This window comes from Budorcas taxicolor, chromosome 16 (assembly GCF_023091745.1).
Source record: "Budorcas taxicolor isolate Tak-1 chromosome 16, Takin1.1, whole genome shotgun sequence".
Lineage (NCBI taxonomy): Eukaryota > Metazoa > Chordata > Mammalia > Artiodactyla > Bovidae > Budorcas > Budorcas taxicolor.
Genome location: NC_068925.1, coordinates 74,334,812 through 74,352,877, shown reverse-complemented (window position 1 = coordinate 74,352,877; position 18,066 = coordinate 74,334,812). Strand labels below are relative to the sequence as shown.

The window sequence follows — 18,066 nt, the reverse complement described above, 5'->3', positions numbered from 1 at the left end:
GGTGGTTTTGTCACCTGTCTGCTTAGCATGGCACCTGGCACATTACATGACAAGGTAACATTTTCAGAAGAACTTACTACGTGCTGGAAACTCTTCTGAACTCTTTACATGAATTAAATCAGTTCATCCTCACATACTCTTCTGAAGCAGGCACCATCATTTTCCCTATTCTACAGGGGAGATTAAGGCCTAGCTATGTGAAGGAACTTGTGCAGTCAATAGCAGCTAAGATTTGAGCCCAGATAGTACGATTCCTTCAAATCCACATTATTTTTCACTAGATCATTGCTTCTCTCAAGCAAAAACCAAGAAAAAGCACTCAATACACTATATCTATTGTTATTATTACCCTTTTAAAGGAGAGATTTGAAATTGTTGAACTCTTAAAAAGACTGAGGAGAATATAATACTTTCCTGACTGGGGTGCAGGGAGGTGTTATAAACAAACACTAATGAACTTGTTCTGTGTACCATCCTTCCAGATTGCATGACATTCTAAAGGGCAATCTGTGCTTCTGAGAAGCTTACTATCTCATATAGCAGAGGATTATTGAAGGCATTATTTTTTACCTTGTTTGTTGCTCTGTTTATCCTTGGTCCATCAAACTTTACCCAGAGAAATTAAATTTTTAATATCAGGCCAAATAAAAATTAAGAAGATACCTTTTCTTGAAACATGCACTTGCATGGAAAAGTGGGTAAAATCATGGGCAGTGGAACAAGGCTGCCTGGCCTGAAATCTTTGCTGATTTCTAGTTGTGTGATTTTTGGCAAATTCCTTAAACGCTCTGTGTCTCAGTTGCTGCATCTGTAAAATGGGCATGTTAATAATAATGCCTGTCTCTAGAATTGTTATAATAGTGAAGTGGCTTAATCCATGCAGCACACTTGGAACACTCCCTGGCACATAGTCACTGCTCAGTCAGTCTTAGCTTGTATTACAAACAGACCTGCCCTCCCACATTTACACGAAGCTAGAATGAAACAAAAATCCTTGTGCAGCAGCTGTTGTTTTGGTTTACAACCCTTACTCTTTTTAAGTAAATGAAAACTTCTGAGAGAGGGAGTGCTTCAGAAAGTCGCTGTGGGGATTTTAGTCAGCAAATTTCAGGGCTTAAGGACGAGGAGGCGTTAGAGTTTAATGAGTTATAAACACCAGGTGGCGCTGCAAACAAGCTCAGTAACAGGCTCTTGGCTTCCCCTCTGACGGCCTCTGAGAGGCTGCTGTCCTGTGAGACGGAAAAACCCAGGCCTCTTTTTTTTAAAAAAAATGGAAAACATTTCCAACACAGAGGAAATATGTAAATTCAAAAACAAGTTTACAAAATCTTGTGCTATAATTCAATTGTTTATGAGTTAACACCTTTTAAAAATGATCCCACAAATAGCATATTTATGTCAGGAACTAGGTTTTATAGAGCAGTGCACATTATGTTTTCAGAAATGGAAAATCACCGCCAGGTGCAATCCATAATTAAACTCACAAATAACTGTTAAAAATTAACGTTTTAAACACAAACCCCAAACTATAACTCAGCGAATAACTTCCTTTGGAAATACAACCAAATGTGTATATATGAGGCCCAAGTCACATGGTCCCCTGCTTCTGCAGCAGGCTCTGGAGGATTGAGCACAAGATTTAGGATTCTGGTGGCTTGTCGGAATCTTCCTTCTAGAGGGTCAGAGTTTTCCTTGGAGAGAAAACCGTGGGGTATTTTCCTGGTCTCTTACCCACCTACCTCTTCCAGGCCTGGCTTGTCCCTGCCTTCCTTCTTGAGATTGTCCACTTCCCTACCCACCCCAGAGCAGATGTCCTCTTTATACTTCCTCCCTCTTTGGTCCTCTTCTCAGGAACCATATTTCCCAGATGAAAAGATGGCAGGAGGCCATGGGGAAAAGAGAAGGGAGTTAATATTTATTGAACACCTCCTATGGGCCAGGAACTGGCCTGGGTGCCTTACCCGCATCATCTCACAACTGTAAAGCTGGTATCTGTCCCCGTATTGTGGGGGAACATTCGTTGAGAAGGTAGATATCTAAGTCTTCCGAAGTGAACCAGCTCTTTGGTGGCCAGTGCCGTGGGTTTTCTGTCATCCCCATGCGATTGGGAAGGCCAGGGTCATGGCTCAGATGGAGATGAAACTACAGAGGATTCTCTCTTCCAGCCTGTGGCCAAGTCTGGTCCACTCTGTCAGCACAACACCTCGCAGGCATGAATGCAACTCTCTTCCCACAGTTTTACTTAGTTTAGGCCTCTGTTAGCCTCTTCCTGGTATAGCCCAGACTTTGGAACCTGCTAGCTTAGGCTTCAATCCCAGATTTACCTTTTACTGGGTGTGTGACCTTTGGCAAGTTGCTTGCCATTGTCTCACCTCCGTTTCCTAATTTGTAGTATGGAGATAGTGCCGTCTCTTCGGGAGTGGAATTACGCAGATGACGTGAAATGACATAGGTACTTGTAGATCTTGTCGAAGTCCTCTTGCCGCCCTTGTGCTTGGACTGCCTGTGGATTCATCCATGCTGCACACGTGCACCGTGCACCCACCGTGTGCCAGGAATTCTTTGGGGCACATAGGACAGACCTGCTTCCTACATTCAGGGAATTAGAGGGCATGAGGGAGACAGAAAATAAACATCTAGAAGCTACATAAAAATATAATTTCAGGTGGTGCTAAATGCTGGAATAAAATAGAGCAAGGTCAAAGCGCTGAGATCTTTTTGGCCATCCTGTTTCCTTTGCACAGAATGCCTGTTGAACTCGTACTCGTCTTTGAAGGCCCCCTTCAAATGATCATCTCGGTGAAATCGTCACAATTCACTATCAGATTCAATCATGACCCGTCTATGAGGCTGAGGACAACCACTGTGTTACTCCTCTTTGCATTTTCCAAACCACCACCTACCCTCAAGAAAAGCTCCTTGGACATTCCACAGAGGAAGGTTGCACCTGTCACTCCGAGTAACTACCATATGTGCCAGTCTGAGAGTGGCAGATCCTCGGGTGGGCTTGGAGAGAGGGGAGAGAAGGGGAGCAGATATACAGGGGCCAAAGGAACGAGCTTCCAGACAGATGGCTCAACGAGGTACCCACACTGTGCGTGTGTTAGAGGCAGGGATGAAGGCCAACAGGAGGGGCTGACAGTGGTTAGGAATCTGCCTTCTGCCGGGGAAGCAGGTTCCATCCCTGGTCAGGGAACTAAGATTCCACACGCCATCGGGCAACTAAGCCTACGTGATGCAACTACTGAGTCCGTGTGCCACAGCTAGAGAGCCTGCACGCTGCAGTGAAGACCCACCACGGCCCAAAAAAACCAAACCCAGCAAAAAAAACCAGATATTTATTTTCAATTCTGGAAGCTGAGCATCCAAAATCAAGGTGTTTGCAGCATTGGTTACTTCTGAGGCCTCTGTGTTTGGCTTGTGGGTGACATATGGCCCGTCTGTGCCTATGTCCAAATCTCTTCTTCCTGCTGCTGCTCCTGCTAAGTCGCTTCAGTCGTGTCCGACTCTGTGCAACCCCATAGACGGCAGCTCACCAGGCTCCCCCGTCCCCGGGATTCTCCAGGCAAGAACACTGGAGTGGGTTGCCATTTCCTTCTCCAACGCATGAAAGTGAAAAGTGAAATGGAAGCCGCTCAGTCGTGTCCAACTCTTAGCGACCCCATGGACTGCAGCCTACCAGGCTCCTCCGTCCATGGGATTTTCCAGGCAAGAGTACTGGAGTGGGGTGCCATTGCCTTCTCCTATAAGGACGTAAATCGTAATAGATTAGGGCCCACCCTGATAAAACCCATTTTACCTTCACCAGCTTTTTAAAGTCTCTGTCTCCAAGTTAGTTACATTTTAAAGGACAGGGATTAGGACTTCAACATATAGATTAGAGGGGAAACACAATTCAGCCCATAGCAATAGCAGGTAGTCATACCCACTTTCTGCCCAGACCTTAATCTACATATAGAGTCACCAGACTGCCTGGAAGGGGCCACACCTTCTGGAGAGAATGCTCCTGGGAAGCATAAATACAGGCCTCTGTAGGTATCCTTACTAGAAGGGGAAGTTGAGAACCTGTCTCTTTTCAACAGGTATTCTTGCTACTTCCTGCACTGGGCCATGGGCTTCCCAGGTGGCGCTAGTGGTAAAGAATGTATCTGCCGGTGCTAGAGACGTAAGAGATGCAGGTTCGATCCCTGGCTGGGGAAGATCCCCTGAAGGAGGGCATGGCAACCCACTCCAGCATTCTTGCCTGGAGAATCCCACGGATAGAGGAGCCTGGCGGGCCACAGTCCACGGGGTCGCAGAGAGTCAGACACGACCCAGGCAACTTAGCACGCTGGGCCTCAAGGTGAGGGCGAGCAGCCAGCCACCCACCTCTACCCCGGTCTTCATGATTAGCCTGGGAGAAGCACTGTCGTGTTTTCCTTTCCTTTCTCTAACTCTTCTAACAACAAGTTTGTGGTTGCAAAAGGCAGCAAGTATTTTGCTGCAGAAAAGTAACCAAGTAAGAAAACAATAATTAAGAAACTACCTTATGAAACCAATAGTGGGAAAAGCTGGGTCCTAAAAGATGGGTCCTAGGGTGGGGTTGTTACGAGGGTACCAGGAAAGGGGGAAAGAATAAATTGGTCCACATGATTGAGTCTGGATGGACAGCATCTGTGGTCTCCTCAGCGGGCGTCTCAGGCTTTCCTGTGGGTGCCGATGACGGGGAGTCCCAGCAGATGGGACGTGACCGTGAGAAAGCATCCCCTCTCCCGGCTCCTCCCTGGTGGGCTGCTGCGAGGCAGGGGCTGCTTTGGCTCTGAAAACCACAGCTCCTGTTGGCCACCCTCTGCTGCCACAGCTCACTCTCTGGATTCCCTCCTCTTGCCCACGGGACACTCCACCTTGTTAGTTTCCCCTTTCCACATCTTTGGGAATAGACCTTTCATTATCTCTCCTTCAGGACTCCTCTAGGGCTTCCCAGGTGGTGCAGTGGTAAAGAATGCGCCTGCCAGTACAGGAGAAGCAAGAGCCATGGGTTCGATCCCTGAGTCAGAAAGATCCACAGGAGAAGGAAAGGGCAGCCCCCTCCAGTATTCTTAGCTGGAAAATTCCAAGCATGCATGCACACACACACACACACACACACACACACACACACACACACACACGACTCATCTAAATATTGCACGGTTTCCTCTCAGGACTCAGAACTCACCTATGTGCTGTGCTTAGTTGTTCAGTCGTGTCTGACTCTTTGCAGCCGTTCAGACTGTGGCCCAGCAGTCTCCTCTGCCCATGGGATTCTCCTGGCAAGAATACTGGAGTGAGTTGCCATGCCCTCCTCCAGGGGATCTTCCAAACCCAGGGATCGAACCCAGGTCTCCCACATTGCAGGCAGATCCTTTACCATCTGAGCCACCAGGGAAGCCCCTCCTATGTGCTAGGTACTGCTGTGAATATAAATGTACATCCTCTCTCTTTTCTTTTTAAAAAACTTTATTGAGATATAGTTCACATACCATACAATTCACGCACCTAAAGTATACAATTCAGTTGTTTTTTTAGAATATTCACTGTTAGATGGAAACATGGTCATCTTAATACATTTTGTCAACTGAACAATAAAACCCATAACCTTTAGCTATAAACTCCTTCAGCAACCACCACTTCTCAGCCCTAAGCAACTACTAATCTATTCTCTCTAGATTTCCCTATTCTGGACATTTCATATGAAACAATTATACAGCGTGTGGGCTTTTGTGATTGACTTCTTTTGTGTAGCATAATGTTTTCAAGGTTTTTCCACATTACAGCATGTGTCAATACTCCATTCCTTTTTGTGGCTGAATAACATCTCATTATGTGGTTAGACCATGTTTTGTTTAGCTGTTTGTCAGCTGATAGACATTTGGATAGTTTACACGCTTTGCTATTATGAACAGTGCTTCTATAAATCCCCTGGGGAGGGAAATGGCAGCCTACTCGAGTATTCTTGCCTGGAAATCCCGTGGACAAAGGGAGCCTGGAGGGCTACAGTCCACGTGGTTGCAAAGAGTTAGCAACTAAACAGCAAACACTCAGGTACAAGTTATTGTGTTTTCACTTCTCTTAGAGTAGAATTTCTGAGACGCGTGGTATATCTACGTGTAACCATTTGAAGAACTGCCAAACTGGTTTCCAAAACAGCTAACCCATCTCACATCACATTTGGATGTAACGTGATGAGATTTCTCTGCATCCTCACCAACAGTTGTTATTATCTGAACTTTCAATTCTAGCCATCCAGGTATGAAGGAGTAGCTCCCTGTGGTTTGGATTTGCATTTATCTTGGACCCAGTGATGCCATACACCCTTCAGTGTGCTTATTCACATATATATCTTCCTTCATGCTCCCACTACTTTATGAAGTAAGTGGATTATTATCTCCATTTTACAGATGATAAGACTGAGGCACAGTGAGGTGAAGGGACTTACATAATGTATACAGCTGGTGAGGGTTAGACTAGGATATGAACTCCAGCAGGCAGCCTTCATGTCCCTAAAACCACTATACCACACTGCCTTTGCAAAAAAGAGCAAGAGGATTTAGGAGATAGCAGGGCAATAGGGCAGAGTGGCCAAGGGACTTTTAAGAAGAGGAATATCCACTATTCAATTTTAAATAGTTTCTATTGCTGCCTGTAAATCTCTTTCATCTCTTTGTGTGAATGGTTATTTTATGGAAAGGGGGCCAAGTTCTTCTTCTATGTTTGGGTTAAAGCTGGGTGAAAATGAAGGAACAGTCATAATACGTAGGGCAGACAACACGAACTCAGCAGGGGCAGAAAGTGAGATCCAGAGATGGACAAGATCCTATACAGCCCCTAATAGTTCACAGAAATCTGGGAGGGGGCTCCCACTTTGGAATAATGCAGACATTTCAAACAGACCTTATCTGGATCTGAAGGGACTGGGAGACCCCAGCTAGGTTTCATTGATAAAGTTGTTTAATGGAAGTATGGCCAAAAGTGTCTGTGGTATCTCTGCCTCCTCCCCGCTTAACCCCACCCAGTTCTTAGCCTCTCATCCCAATGAACATGTGGGTGCCGAAGCCCACTCTCCGCCCCTTCTCTGTTTGATTCAACAAGGAACACATTGGCCTTTGTTTCTGACCTTGAAGAGACTGTACTGCCAGCTTCATTCTCTAAAACCGTTCTAAAAGAGGGACTTATAAACATTCAGAGAGGTTAGAGGACACCCCATTTAGAAGCTTTCTTCCTTCAAATTCATACCAGGAATCTTCTCCCGTTTAGTCCCGGTGCTCCCATCCCTATCTTTCACACACACACGCGTGCACGCGCACACACACTCCTCCTGACTCACTGTCAGACTGCCTGATGACTCTCTCTGATGTCAGAAGCCAGGCAAGGTAACAAGAAGGAAGGAATGAGTCTGTGAATCAGGTGATATTTTCTGAATTTCCATCTGTATCCCCAGCATCCGTCTGCTGATCTATCAAGAGGACCAGCGACAGTTTAGGGATGATGGACAGTCCGCTGAGGAAGCAGTGCCAGGGGCATGATGAGCAGAAATGCTGAACAAGATGCTGGCTGGAGGGGAATTCAATCTCCCAGGCTGATGAGTTGGGCAAGAGCCAAGAGAGGCAGAAACTTGTCACAGCCACACTCATCTTTCTTGCTACCTTTTTTTCTGGATCCTTGAGTAAAATTAGATTAGCCTCAGAGCTCAAGGTAGCTAGCTGGTCTGAGCTTATCACAGGCATGTCTCAACGCTGATGACTATTTAAAGATGCATAAGATTCATCTCTTCAACTGATCTGTGAGATACCTAAGGAGAAGGCTCTGGCCTTTCTTCTGTAATTCATGGAGTAACCAGTACAACGCTGGGCCCAAAAGGTCACTAAGGAACCTGCTGAGGTGAATTAGCTTCATAGCAGAAATAAAAGGAACTTTCATTTAAAAAAACAAAAAAAAATTTGACTAAACTGCCAGCTGAGAAATGAAAGCCAGATGAGTCCAATTTATGATCCACCGAGAGTAAGATGGATAATTACAAACAGGGAAGCCCACAGTGAATTTTTTTTTTTTTTGGGCGGGGGGAGGTTCTATAAAATGCATGGCAAAAACCACTACAGTATTGTAAATAATTAGCCTGCAATTAAAATAAGTAAATTAAAAACCAAGATTCTCATACAGACATATAGTCAAAGATTTATCTAATTCATTAGAGAATCAGCAGGATGGCAAAGCCCAATCACAGGGCAATACAAGGGACTGTTTCATATTATCCTTAAAAGAAAGGATGTGGAAGTAAGTTTGCACAGTAGATAAAGCTAGTTAATGTCACATGTGACAAGAAGAGCAGACCTTTTGGGGTTACATTTTCTGCCTGACAGAATTCATTTGCATTTCTACTGAATACAAGCCATTTGTAGCCTAGCAATATTCTGAAGTTAAGGTCTCCCAGAGAATCTGGGCCTGGATCATTAATAATTCGCAAGTCTAACTAGGTTACCTCACTAGGAGCATCAGAAGACCCTTAAGTCGGCTTGTTAGACAGAGTGATGGCATGACACTAAAGGGCACATGTAATATTTTTTGTCTTATTTCCAACTTTTAGGTAATTTTTCTTCATATCATTTGCATACAAATAAACTCACCGCATATGATAATGGGTGAGCCTAGAAAATCATTCCCAGAAGTTATCCAACCCAAGGAGCTTCCCTGGTGGTCCAATGGCTAAGACTCCATGCTCCCAATGGAGGGGGTCCACTTTCAACCCTTGGCCAGGGACCTAGACCATCTGGACATGCCGCAACTAAAGATCCCGTGTGCAACTAAGGCCAGGCGCAGCCAAATACAGAGTCTATATTTTAGATAAATATTTTATTTAATATAAAATATATGTATAAAGAATATCTAAAAAAATTTATTCTTTAGATATAAAGAATATATATGTATATATATGTGAAGTGAATGAAAGTCTCCCAGTCGTGTCTGACTCTTTATGACCCCACGGACTATACAGTCCATGGAATTCTCCAGGCCTGAATACTGGAGTGGGTAGCCTTTCCCTTCTCCAGAGGGTGTTCCCAACCCAGGGATTGAACCCAGGTCTCCCGCATTGCAGGCAGAATATCTACCAGCTGAGCCACCAGGGAAACCCATATGTATATATATATCAAGGCATTATATAAAGAAATTATATCTAACCCAAACTGCAGACACTGCCTGCTTTCCCTGCCCTCTGTCTTTTGCCATTTTTACGCCTCCCTCCACGGTCTTTAGTTTGTGGCAGTAAAAACTCAAGTGGAGTGAATAACTTATTTTAAGCCCTGTTTATGAGCCAATGTGTCCTACTATAAATGGGAATCACGGTTGTTAAGCAAGCGTTTGTTCTCTTTCGCTTTTCCCCTCACAGGCCAAAAGCATTTCCTTTGGATCCCACTCAAGTTTAGGTTGGCTGTGCCAATACCATCAACTACATTGACTATATTTATAGGCAGCGGCAACTGACAGTGAGGGAATTGCTTGTTAGATGACTTGGAGTTTATCCCTGCCCTATTGAACCAGGGTTAATGAACTCAACAGCAGAGCTTGGGAGGCTTAACTCTCCACATCCAAAGATATGACTTGGGGAGAGTCCAGACTCGCCCTCTAAGGCGCTCTCACACCAGCTGAGGCAGGTGGGGGTTGGCAGTGCTCACGCTCAGTTCTACCTGCTCTCCTGACCGGGGATAGAAACAATAGCATTTCACCTTTTTAGCCCCATTTGCTACTATGAACCCTCCAGCCTCATCAGAGTCCCCCCACTCCGTGGTTCTAGGGGTCCCCAAGGGGCGTTTCAGGTGCACAGATAGAAGAGTCCGCTGGGTGAGCATGAACATCCATTGTTTTTCTCCAGTCCTGCCCCAGCCTGCTGGGCTGGGTTCTGTGAGAGAGCTGCCCATGAAGCTGCCTGGAGGCAACCACACCACCACTCATTGTGCCAAAGCCTCCTCAGTGGGGTCACAAAGCCCGTCTGTCTTACACCCTCGGTGCCCTGCCAGGTGCTGTGGAACCACTCACTTAGGCTTTTTGTTGTTGTTATTCTTTTGACTGCACCAGGTGGAATATGGGATCTTAGTTCCCAGACCAGGGGTCGAACTTGTGCCCCTTGCAATAGAAGCATGGAGTCTTAAGCACTGGACCACCAAGGAAATCTTGCTCACATCGTTTTAATTCTTTCCTTATTGCACCCTTTCTCCCCGGAGCTCAAGCAGGTGTCCTGAGTACCTGGAGGGAAGACCACCTGTGTTTTCTATTCCTCCCACGTGGACCCAGATTTGTGCAACTCTACCCTTTGCAACAGTTAGAACCGGACATGGAACAACAGACTGGTTCCAAATAGGAAAAGGAGGACGTCAAGGCTGTATATTGTCACCCTGCTTATTTAACTTCTATGCAGAGTACATCATGAGAAACACTGGGCTGGAAGAAACACAAGCTGGAATCAAGATTGCCGGGAGAAATATCAATAACCTCGATATGCAGATGACACCACCCTTATGGCAGAAAGTGAAGAGGAGCTAAAAAGCCTCTTGATGAAAGTGAAAGAGGAGAGGGAAAAAGTTGGCTTAAAGCTCAACATTCAGAAAACGAAGATCATGGCATCCGGTCCCATCACTTCATGGGAAATAGATGGGGAAACAGTGGAAACAGTGTCAGACTTTATTTTTTTGGGCTCCAAAATCACTGCAGATGGTGACTGCAGCCATGAAATTAAAAGATGCTTACTCCTTGGAAGAAAAGTTATGACCAACGTAGATAGCATATTCAAAAGCAGAGACATTACTTTGCCGACCAAGGTCCATCTAGTCAAGGCTATGGTTTTTCCAGTAGTCATGTATGGATGTGAGAGTTGGACTGTGAAGAAGGCTAGCACCGAAGAACTGATGCTTTTGAACTGTGGTGTTGGAGAAGACTCTTTGAGAGTCCCTTGGACTGCAAGGAGATCCAACCAGTCCATTCTGAAGGAGATCAACCCTGGGATTTCTTTGGAAGGAATGATGCTAAAGCTGAAACTCCAGTACTTTGGCCACCTCATGTGAAGAGTTGACTCATTGGAAAAGACTTTGATGCTGGGAGGGATTGGGGGCAGGAGGAGAAGGGGACGACAGAGGATGAGATTGCTGGATGGCATCGCGGACTCGATGGACGCGAGTCTGAGTGAACTCCAGGAGTTGGTGATGGACAGGGAGGCCTGGCGTGCTGCGATTCATGGGGTCGTGAAGAGTCGGACAGGACTGAGCGACTGAGCTGAACTGAGCTGAACCCTTTGCTCCTTATGCCTGCATGCTAAGTCGCTTCAGTCGTGTTTGACTCTGTGCAGCCCTATGGTCTATGGCCTGGCAGGCTCCTCTGTCAGTGTGATTCTCCAGGCAAGAATACTGGAGTGGATTCCCATGCCCTCCTCCAGGGGATCTCCCCGACCCAGGGGTGGAACCCACGACTCTCACATCTCCTGCACTGGCAGGCAGGTTCTTTACCACTAGCGCCACCTGGGAAGCCCATAAGATGAACTCTCTTCTGGGAGGCCATGCTATGATTCTCCAAACTCTAAGCCCTCTGAGGAGGCCCGGTGCTGTGATTCTCCAAACATGCTCACATTGTCTGAATCCAGGGTGGACAGAGTTCAAGTTCAGGTGGAAACCCTGCCACTGCTTCAGATGGACACGCGTGGGAAAAGAGGACATCACGTGACAGCTCTGAGAGGCTCAGGGATGTTTCCCTGGCAAAGCAGAGGAGCTCATGACAGTTTTCTGGCTCTTCTGAATCCAGTCTCCCAAGTGAGTTCTTGTTATTCAGGTGAAGGAAGAGTGAGATAATGAAGAAGATGACACAGGGGTGTGGAGACACAGAAGGTGCTGTTAATGAGTCACCTCCTCTCCCTGACCTCAGTGCCCTTGCATATAAAATTAGAGTGGGCCCAGTGCCCGCCGCGCAGCTCCCCGCTCGCATCCGCGCGCCTCGCTCCTCCCCGACATGGCAAAAGTATCCAGCCCTACGGAGACTGAACGGTGCATCGAGTCTCTGATTGCTGTTTTCCAGAAGCATGCTGGAAGGGATGGTAACAACACCAAACTCTCCAAGGCTGAGTTCCTAATCTTCATGAATACAGAGCTGGGTGCCTTCACAAAGAACCAGAAGGACCCTGGTGTCCTTGACCGCATGATGAAGAAATTGGACCTCAACTCCGATGGGCAGCTAGATTTCCAAGAATTTCTTAATCTTATTGGTGGCCTGGCCATTGCTTGCCATGAATCCTTTGTGAAGTCTGCCTCTGGCCAGAAGTAAATTGGAGGAGCCTTTGGGCCTGGCCTCCAGACCCACTCCCTTTCTTTCCAGCCTCTCAGTTATCTGCTCTTCACAGCCCCCATATACCCTGAGCCCGGCACACCCACCTACCCAGGCAGGCCACTCCTGTTAGTAATAAAACAATATTGTTTTTTAAAACAAAAACAAAAACAAAAAAATAAAATAAAATTAGAGTGGCGCTCTGTCTAGATCAGGGGCCAGCAAACCTTTTCTGTAAAGGGCCAGCCAAGTGTTTCAGGGTTGGTGGGTCATACGGTCTCTGTTGTAATGATCAACTCTGCAGCTGTAGGACAAAACAGCGGTGGACAATGCATGGCTGTGTTCCAACAAAACCTGATTTATAGAAACTAGTGGTAGACTGAATTTGACGCCAAGGCCGTAGTCAACCGCAGGTCTAGGTGACCTCCAAAGTCTCTTTAAGTTTCAACAGTTCCTTTAGGTTAGAAGTGAATTACTTGGACACCAGATGCACAGTGCATTTAAACATAAGATCCCAGAGTAGGAGCTCCAGTAGTCTGCTTGCTCTTTTGGATCACATTTTTTCTCTTCCCCAGCGAGGAGCTGAGTTTCAGTTGCATTTACTGAGAGGCTGGAATGTGCCCAGAGCTGCTTTTGCTGGAGGGGAATCTCACCACAGAGTGACAAAATTGTACACCTCAAGTTATTCACCGTGTGATGAAAGAGATACACAATTACATGATTACAAAACATTCCAATTATTGTGCTATAATCAACTATGAGGACTTAAATCAAGTTCCATTGCATTTCAGTTTCAGAGGTTAGAGGGAAACAGGCTCAAGGACGTAGCAATGCTCTATGTGTAGGATATACAGGAAATTGGCTGGGCCATCTGAAATGTGTGCCTGTGAGAACTGATGATCATGATTTCTCAGCAAAATCCTGACTCAGGCTAGGACTGATCCACATAGCAATGCCATGGTGGATTGCATTTGAGGCCTGATGGACAGCTGAAGAAAAAGGCGATCTGAAAAACAGGTTAACTGCTGGCGTTCTTACTACTGGGATCTTACATTTAATGTATTGTGTATCTGGTATCCAAGTAATTCACTTCTAACCTAAAGGAACTGTTGAAACTTAAAGAGACTTTGGGGGTCACCTAGACTTGGGGTTCACAAACTGCGGCCTGGGGGTCACCAGTGAAGGTGGAAGTCAGACTCTTGGTCAATTGCAGAGAAGTGGGGAGGAGCCCAGGGTGCAGAACATGTAAAGGGAAGTTCTCATTCCGGAATGCCTCTGTGACATTTCATGTGAAAGGGGACCAACAGGGAGTGTTTCAGCCCTCACACGGCATGGTCTCCAGCTCCACAAAGCTTCGTATTTCTTGTTATACTTCTTTTTTCAGGGACATGAAGTTTTGGTAGAGGAGAGGCTTAGACCACAAGCAATCCTGTACCAGGATTTCTGTCTTTGACATACTTATTTTTAAAATGTTACCATAATTTGATATCTTTACATAAAACCTGCAGTAAGCTTAGTGTTCCTTGGACAGTGTGGCTGGATGGATCCGAAGGCTTATCTCAGCCAACTCTTGAGTGGCCACATAGATGTCATTGGAGGAGCCACAGTGCAGATAACTAAAAACACTCGCTACTGAAAAGGGAACCCTCCTACAGAGTTGGTGGGAATGTAAGTTGGTACAGCTACTAAGGAGAACAGGATGGAGCTTCCTTAAAAAACTGTAAAGAGAACTACCATATGACCCAGTAATCCTACTCCTGGGTATGTACCCAGAGAAAATAATAATTCAAAAAGATATATGCTCCCCAATGTTCATTACAGCACTATTTACAATAGCCAGGACATGGAAGCAGCCTAAATGTCCATCAAAAGATGAATGGATAAAACAGATGTGGTGCATATATACAATGGACTATTGCTCAGCTCTAAAAAGGAATGAAATTGTGCCATTTGCAGCCATGGATGGACCTAGAGATTGGCATATAGAGTGAAGTAAGTCAGAAAGAAAAAATAAATATTGTATATTAACACATAGATGTGAAACGTAGAAAAAATGGTACAGATGAACCGATTTGCAAAGAAGAAATAGAGACACAGATAAAGAGAACAAACATATGGATACCAAGGGGGAAAGGGATGGGGGATGAACCGGGAGAATTGAGATCAACATATATGCACTATTGCTGCTACGTATGAAACAGGTAACTGATGAGAACCTACTGTGCAGCACAGGGAACTCTACTCGGGGCTCTGTGGAGACTTAAATGGGAAGGAAATCCAGGAAAGAGGGGATGTATATACAGAGAGCCGATTCACTTTGCCGTGCAGTAGAAACGAACACAACATTGGAAAGCAGCTATACTCCAAAAAAAACCCCTCAACCCATTTCTACTTGACTTTGGGCTGTAGTACATTTGTGCAGGAATAAATTTCTATTCTTTCTATTTTATGGAGTTACTGAAGCGTAGAATTTTACCAGAGCCCTTCATTTTACAGATCCTGAAAGTCAAGTTTAGGGAAGGGATGTTAGGTACTTGCTTCTGGTTGCATAGTTAATGCTGTGCTTAGTCACTCAGTCGTGTCCAACTCTTTGCAACCCTCTGGACTGTAGCCCGCCAGGCTCCTCTATCAATGGGATTCTCCAGGCAAGAATACTGGAGTGGGTTGCTGTGCCCTTTTCCAGGGGAGCTTCCTGACCCAGGCATTGAAGCAGGATCTCCTGCGTCGCAGGCAGATTCTTTACCAGCTGAACCACCAAGAAAGCTCAGTTAATGAACCTAGGTCTTCTGATGCCAAATTTAGGCTGTAAGAAGTGCATTTTATAGTGTGACTCAGTATGTGAGCAAAGGCACACCTACAGTCCTAAACTATTTGCTATTCTTTTCTCCTCCATTCGATTATCTCCTTTTAAAAAGTGTTGGTCATGACCCACTCAGTTGACCTTCAGTTCAGTTCAGTCGCTCAGTCGTGTCTGACTCTTTGTGATCCCATAAATCGCACCACACCAGGCCTCCCTGTCCATCACCAACTCCTGGAGTTCACTCAGACTCGCATCCATCGAGTCAGTGATGCCATCCAGCCATCTCATCCTCTGTCGTCCCCTTCTCCTCCTGCCCCTAATCCCTCCCAGCATGAGTCTTTCCAATGAGTCAACTCTTCGCATGAGGTGGCCAAAGTACTCGAGTTTCAGCTTTAGCATCATTCTTCCAAAGAAATCCCAGGGCTGATCTCCTTCAGAATGGACTGGTTGGATCTCCTTGCAGTCCAAGGGACTCTCAAGAGTCTTCTCCAACACCACAGTTCAAAAGCATCAATTCTTTGGTGCTCAGCCTTCTTCACAGTCCAACTCTCACATCCATACATGACCACAGGAAAAACCAGAGCCTTGACTAGATGGACCTTAGTCAACAAAGTAATGTCTCTGCTTTTGAATATGCTACCTAGGCTGGTCATAACTTTTCTTCCAAGGAGTAAGCATCTTTTAATTTCATGACTGCAGTCACCATCTGCAGTGATTTTGGAGCCCAAAAAAATAAAGTCTGACACTGTTTCCACTGTTTCCCCATCTATTTCCCATGAAGTGATGGGACCGGATGCCATGATCTTTGTTTTCTGAATGTTGAGCTTTAAGCCAACTTTTTCCCTCTCCTCTTTCACTTTCATCAAGAGGCTTTTTAGTTCCTCTTCACTTTCTGCCATAAGGGTGGTGTCATCTGCGTATGTGAGGTTATTGATATTTCTCCCGGCAATCTTGATTCCAGCTTGTGTTTCTTCCAGCCCAGTGTTTCTCATGATGTACTCTGCATAGAAGTTAAATAAGCAGGGTGACAATATACAGCCTTGACGCACTCCTTTTCCTATTTGAAACCAGTCTGTTGTTCCATGTCCAGTTCTAACTGTTGCTTCCTGACCTGCATACAGATTTCTCAAGAGGCAGGTCAGGTGGTCTGGTATTCCCATCTCTTTCAGAATTTTCCACAGTTTATTGTGATCCGCACAGTCAAAGGCTTTGGCACAGTCAATAAAGCAGAAATAGATGTTTTTCTGGAACTCTCTTGTTTTTTCCATGACTTGACCTTACAACCCACTAAAAGGTCTCAGCTCAGCTCAGTTTTTGATAAACACTGCTCTAGGTGACAGCATTAGTCATAAGCCATCTCAGCTGCACATCAAACAGAAAGGAATACTTTCTTACAAAAGTATTTCCCTTTGAAAATATTTCCCTTTGAAAGATTACATGTGTATGCCACATTCCATAAGTGAGCAAAACAGAATTGGACTATTGGGTTTTCTTGGGTTAAAAAAAAATGTTTAAATATGCATAAAGGGAGCCACAGATCTGTCAAAATTTTCAAACCACGTTCAAAGCTCTCTTTCTCCATGAGTTCTTTCCAGGCTAAACTCATGGAGCTCTGATCCCCTCAGCACTGTTATACATTTTTGCGGTCGCTAATCCTAAACCTCATCTTTATCCCCTTCCTTCTAGGAATTTGCAAAGAAAACAAAATTCCCACTAGGGTTTGGGAGATTCTCACCCTGCTTATTCCCAGCTCTGTGAGAGAGGGCTGGAGGCTCTGATGGATGATGCAGGGGTGACATAGTCTCTCTAAAGATACAAATTCTGCATATTTGAGTGCTGAAAATACAATGGCAGCATACCAAAAATGTGCAAATCAAGCTTGTCCAGAATGGAACATGGGCTTTCTTTGGGGCCGGGGATGAGGGGCATCACAAGGCACGTAGGATCTGAGCTCCCCAGCCAGACATCAAACCTGTGACCCCTGCAGAGGAAGCACGGATCCCTGCCCACTGGACTGCCAGCGAGGCCCCGGAACATGGGCTTTTATATGTATTTATAATTAGATTGCCAGTGCTGTTAGAGACTTTCCAGGCTCTGGACAGCACAGACCAAACTTGGTTCAACCTCCCACAGTTCTCCACCCAGAACATCCTTCAGAGTCATACGCTTTCAGCAAAGATCCCTTTACGAATTGTTTTGCTTTCTCAGCCACCAGAGCTGCAGGAGGTCAAGACTAGGGGCAAGGAGCAGAATGCAGAAGCACAAGATGCAAAAAAGCTTGAAAAATCCTGGTGCTGGAGAAAAGCGCTACAGATTGGAGAGCGCAGCCTGAGACAATCGACTCTCTCGACGATCGTACAACATGGCCCTCAGGCCTGACCTGCCTCCTTTCCCAGCTTGACCTGTGCTTTCCTAAAGTGATTTCAATTTCCTCCTTCTCCGAGAGGTGGCAGCAGAAAGGAGGGAGCCGGCAAGGCAGAGGCCTGGTGCTTTTCTCAGTGGCGGCCCGAGCTGTGCTCTGACACCCCAGCTGATGGGAAATGGCTCCTAATTAAATCACTTCATTAAAAAGAAGACACCATTTTCCATCTGAATGCACTGCAGTCCTCATCCTGGGTAATTTGTTGTCCTAATAAGCTGGAGAGGTTGAATTCCAAGGTTGTAGCTGCCGAGGGTCCATAGAAACGGGGTCCATGCTTTAGCAGTGCCCTTGCCCTGTGGAGGGTAATGAGAAAGCCAGACAAATGGCAATTCCTTGTAATAATTCTGTTCTGGAGACCTTGGGGCTGAGATTCATGTTTCCCAGCCCATAAGTTTAGAACGAGTCTATGCCACTAAGCCAAAGCAAAGCCAAGCTAGAAGGAAAGCCTCCATGCCATGTGTTACCTGAGAAAGAAGCAGGCGAGGAGCCCCGTTTTCTATAGGTCTTGCTGGGGTGGGGAAGGGGG

General features: G+C 45.7%; 1 protein-coding gene across 1 annotated transcript; it reads left to right on the top strand.

The window, feature by feature from the left end:
* Positions 1-11,954: 11,954 nt before the first annotated feature.
* LOC128061651 (protein S100-A11) lies at positions 11,955-12,474 on the top strand. The gene has a single exon (XM_052654030.1). The coding sequence runs from the start codon at positions 12,007-12,009 to the stop codon at positions 12,316-12,318; it is 312 nt and encodes a 103-aa protein (XP_052509990.1). The 5' UTR covers positions 11,955-12,006; the 3' UTR covers positions 12,319-12,474.
* Positions 12,475-18,066: the final 5,592 nt, after the last annotated feature.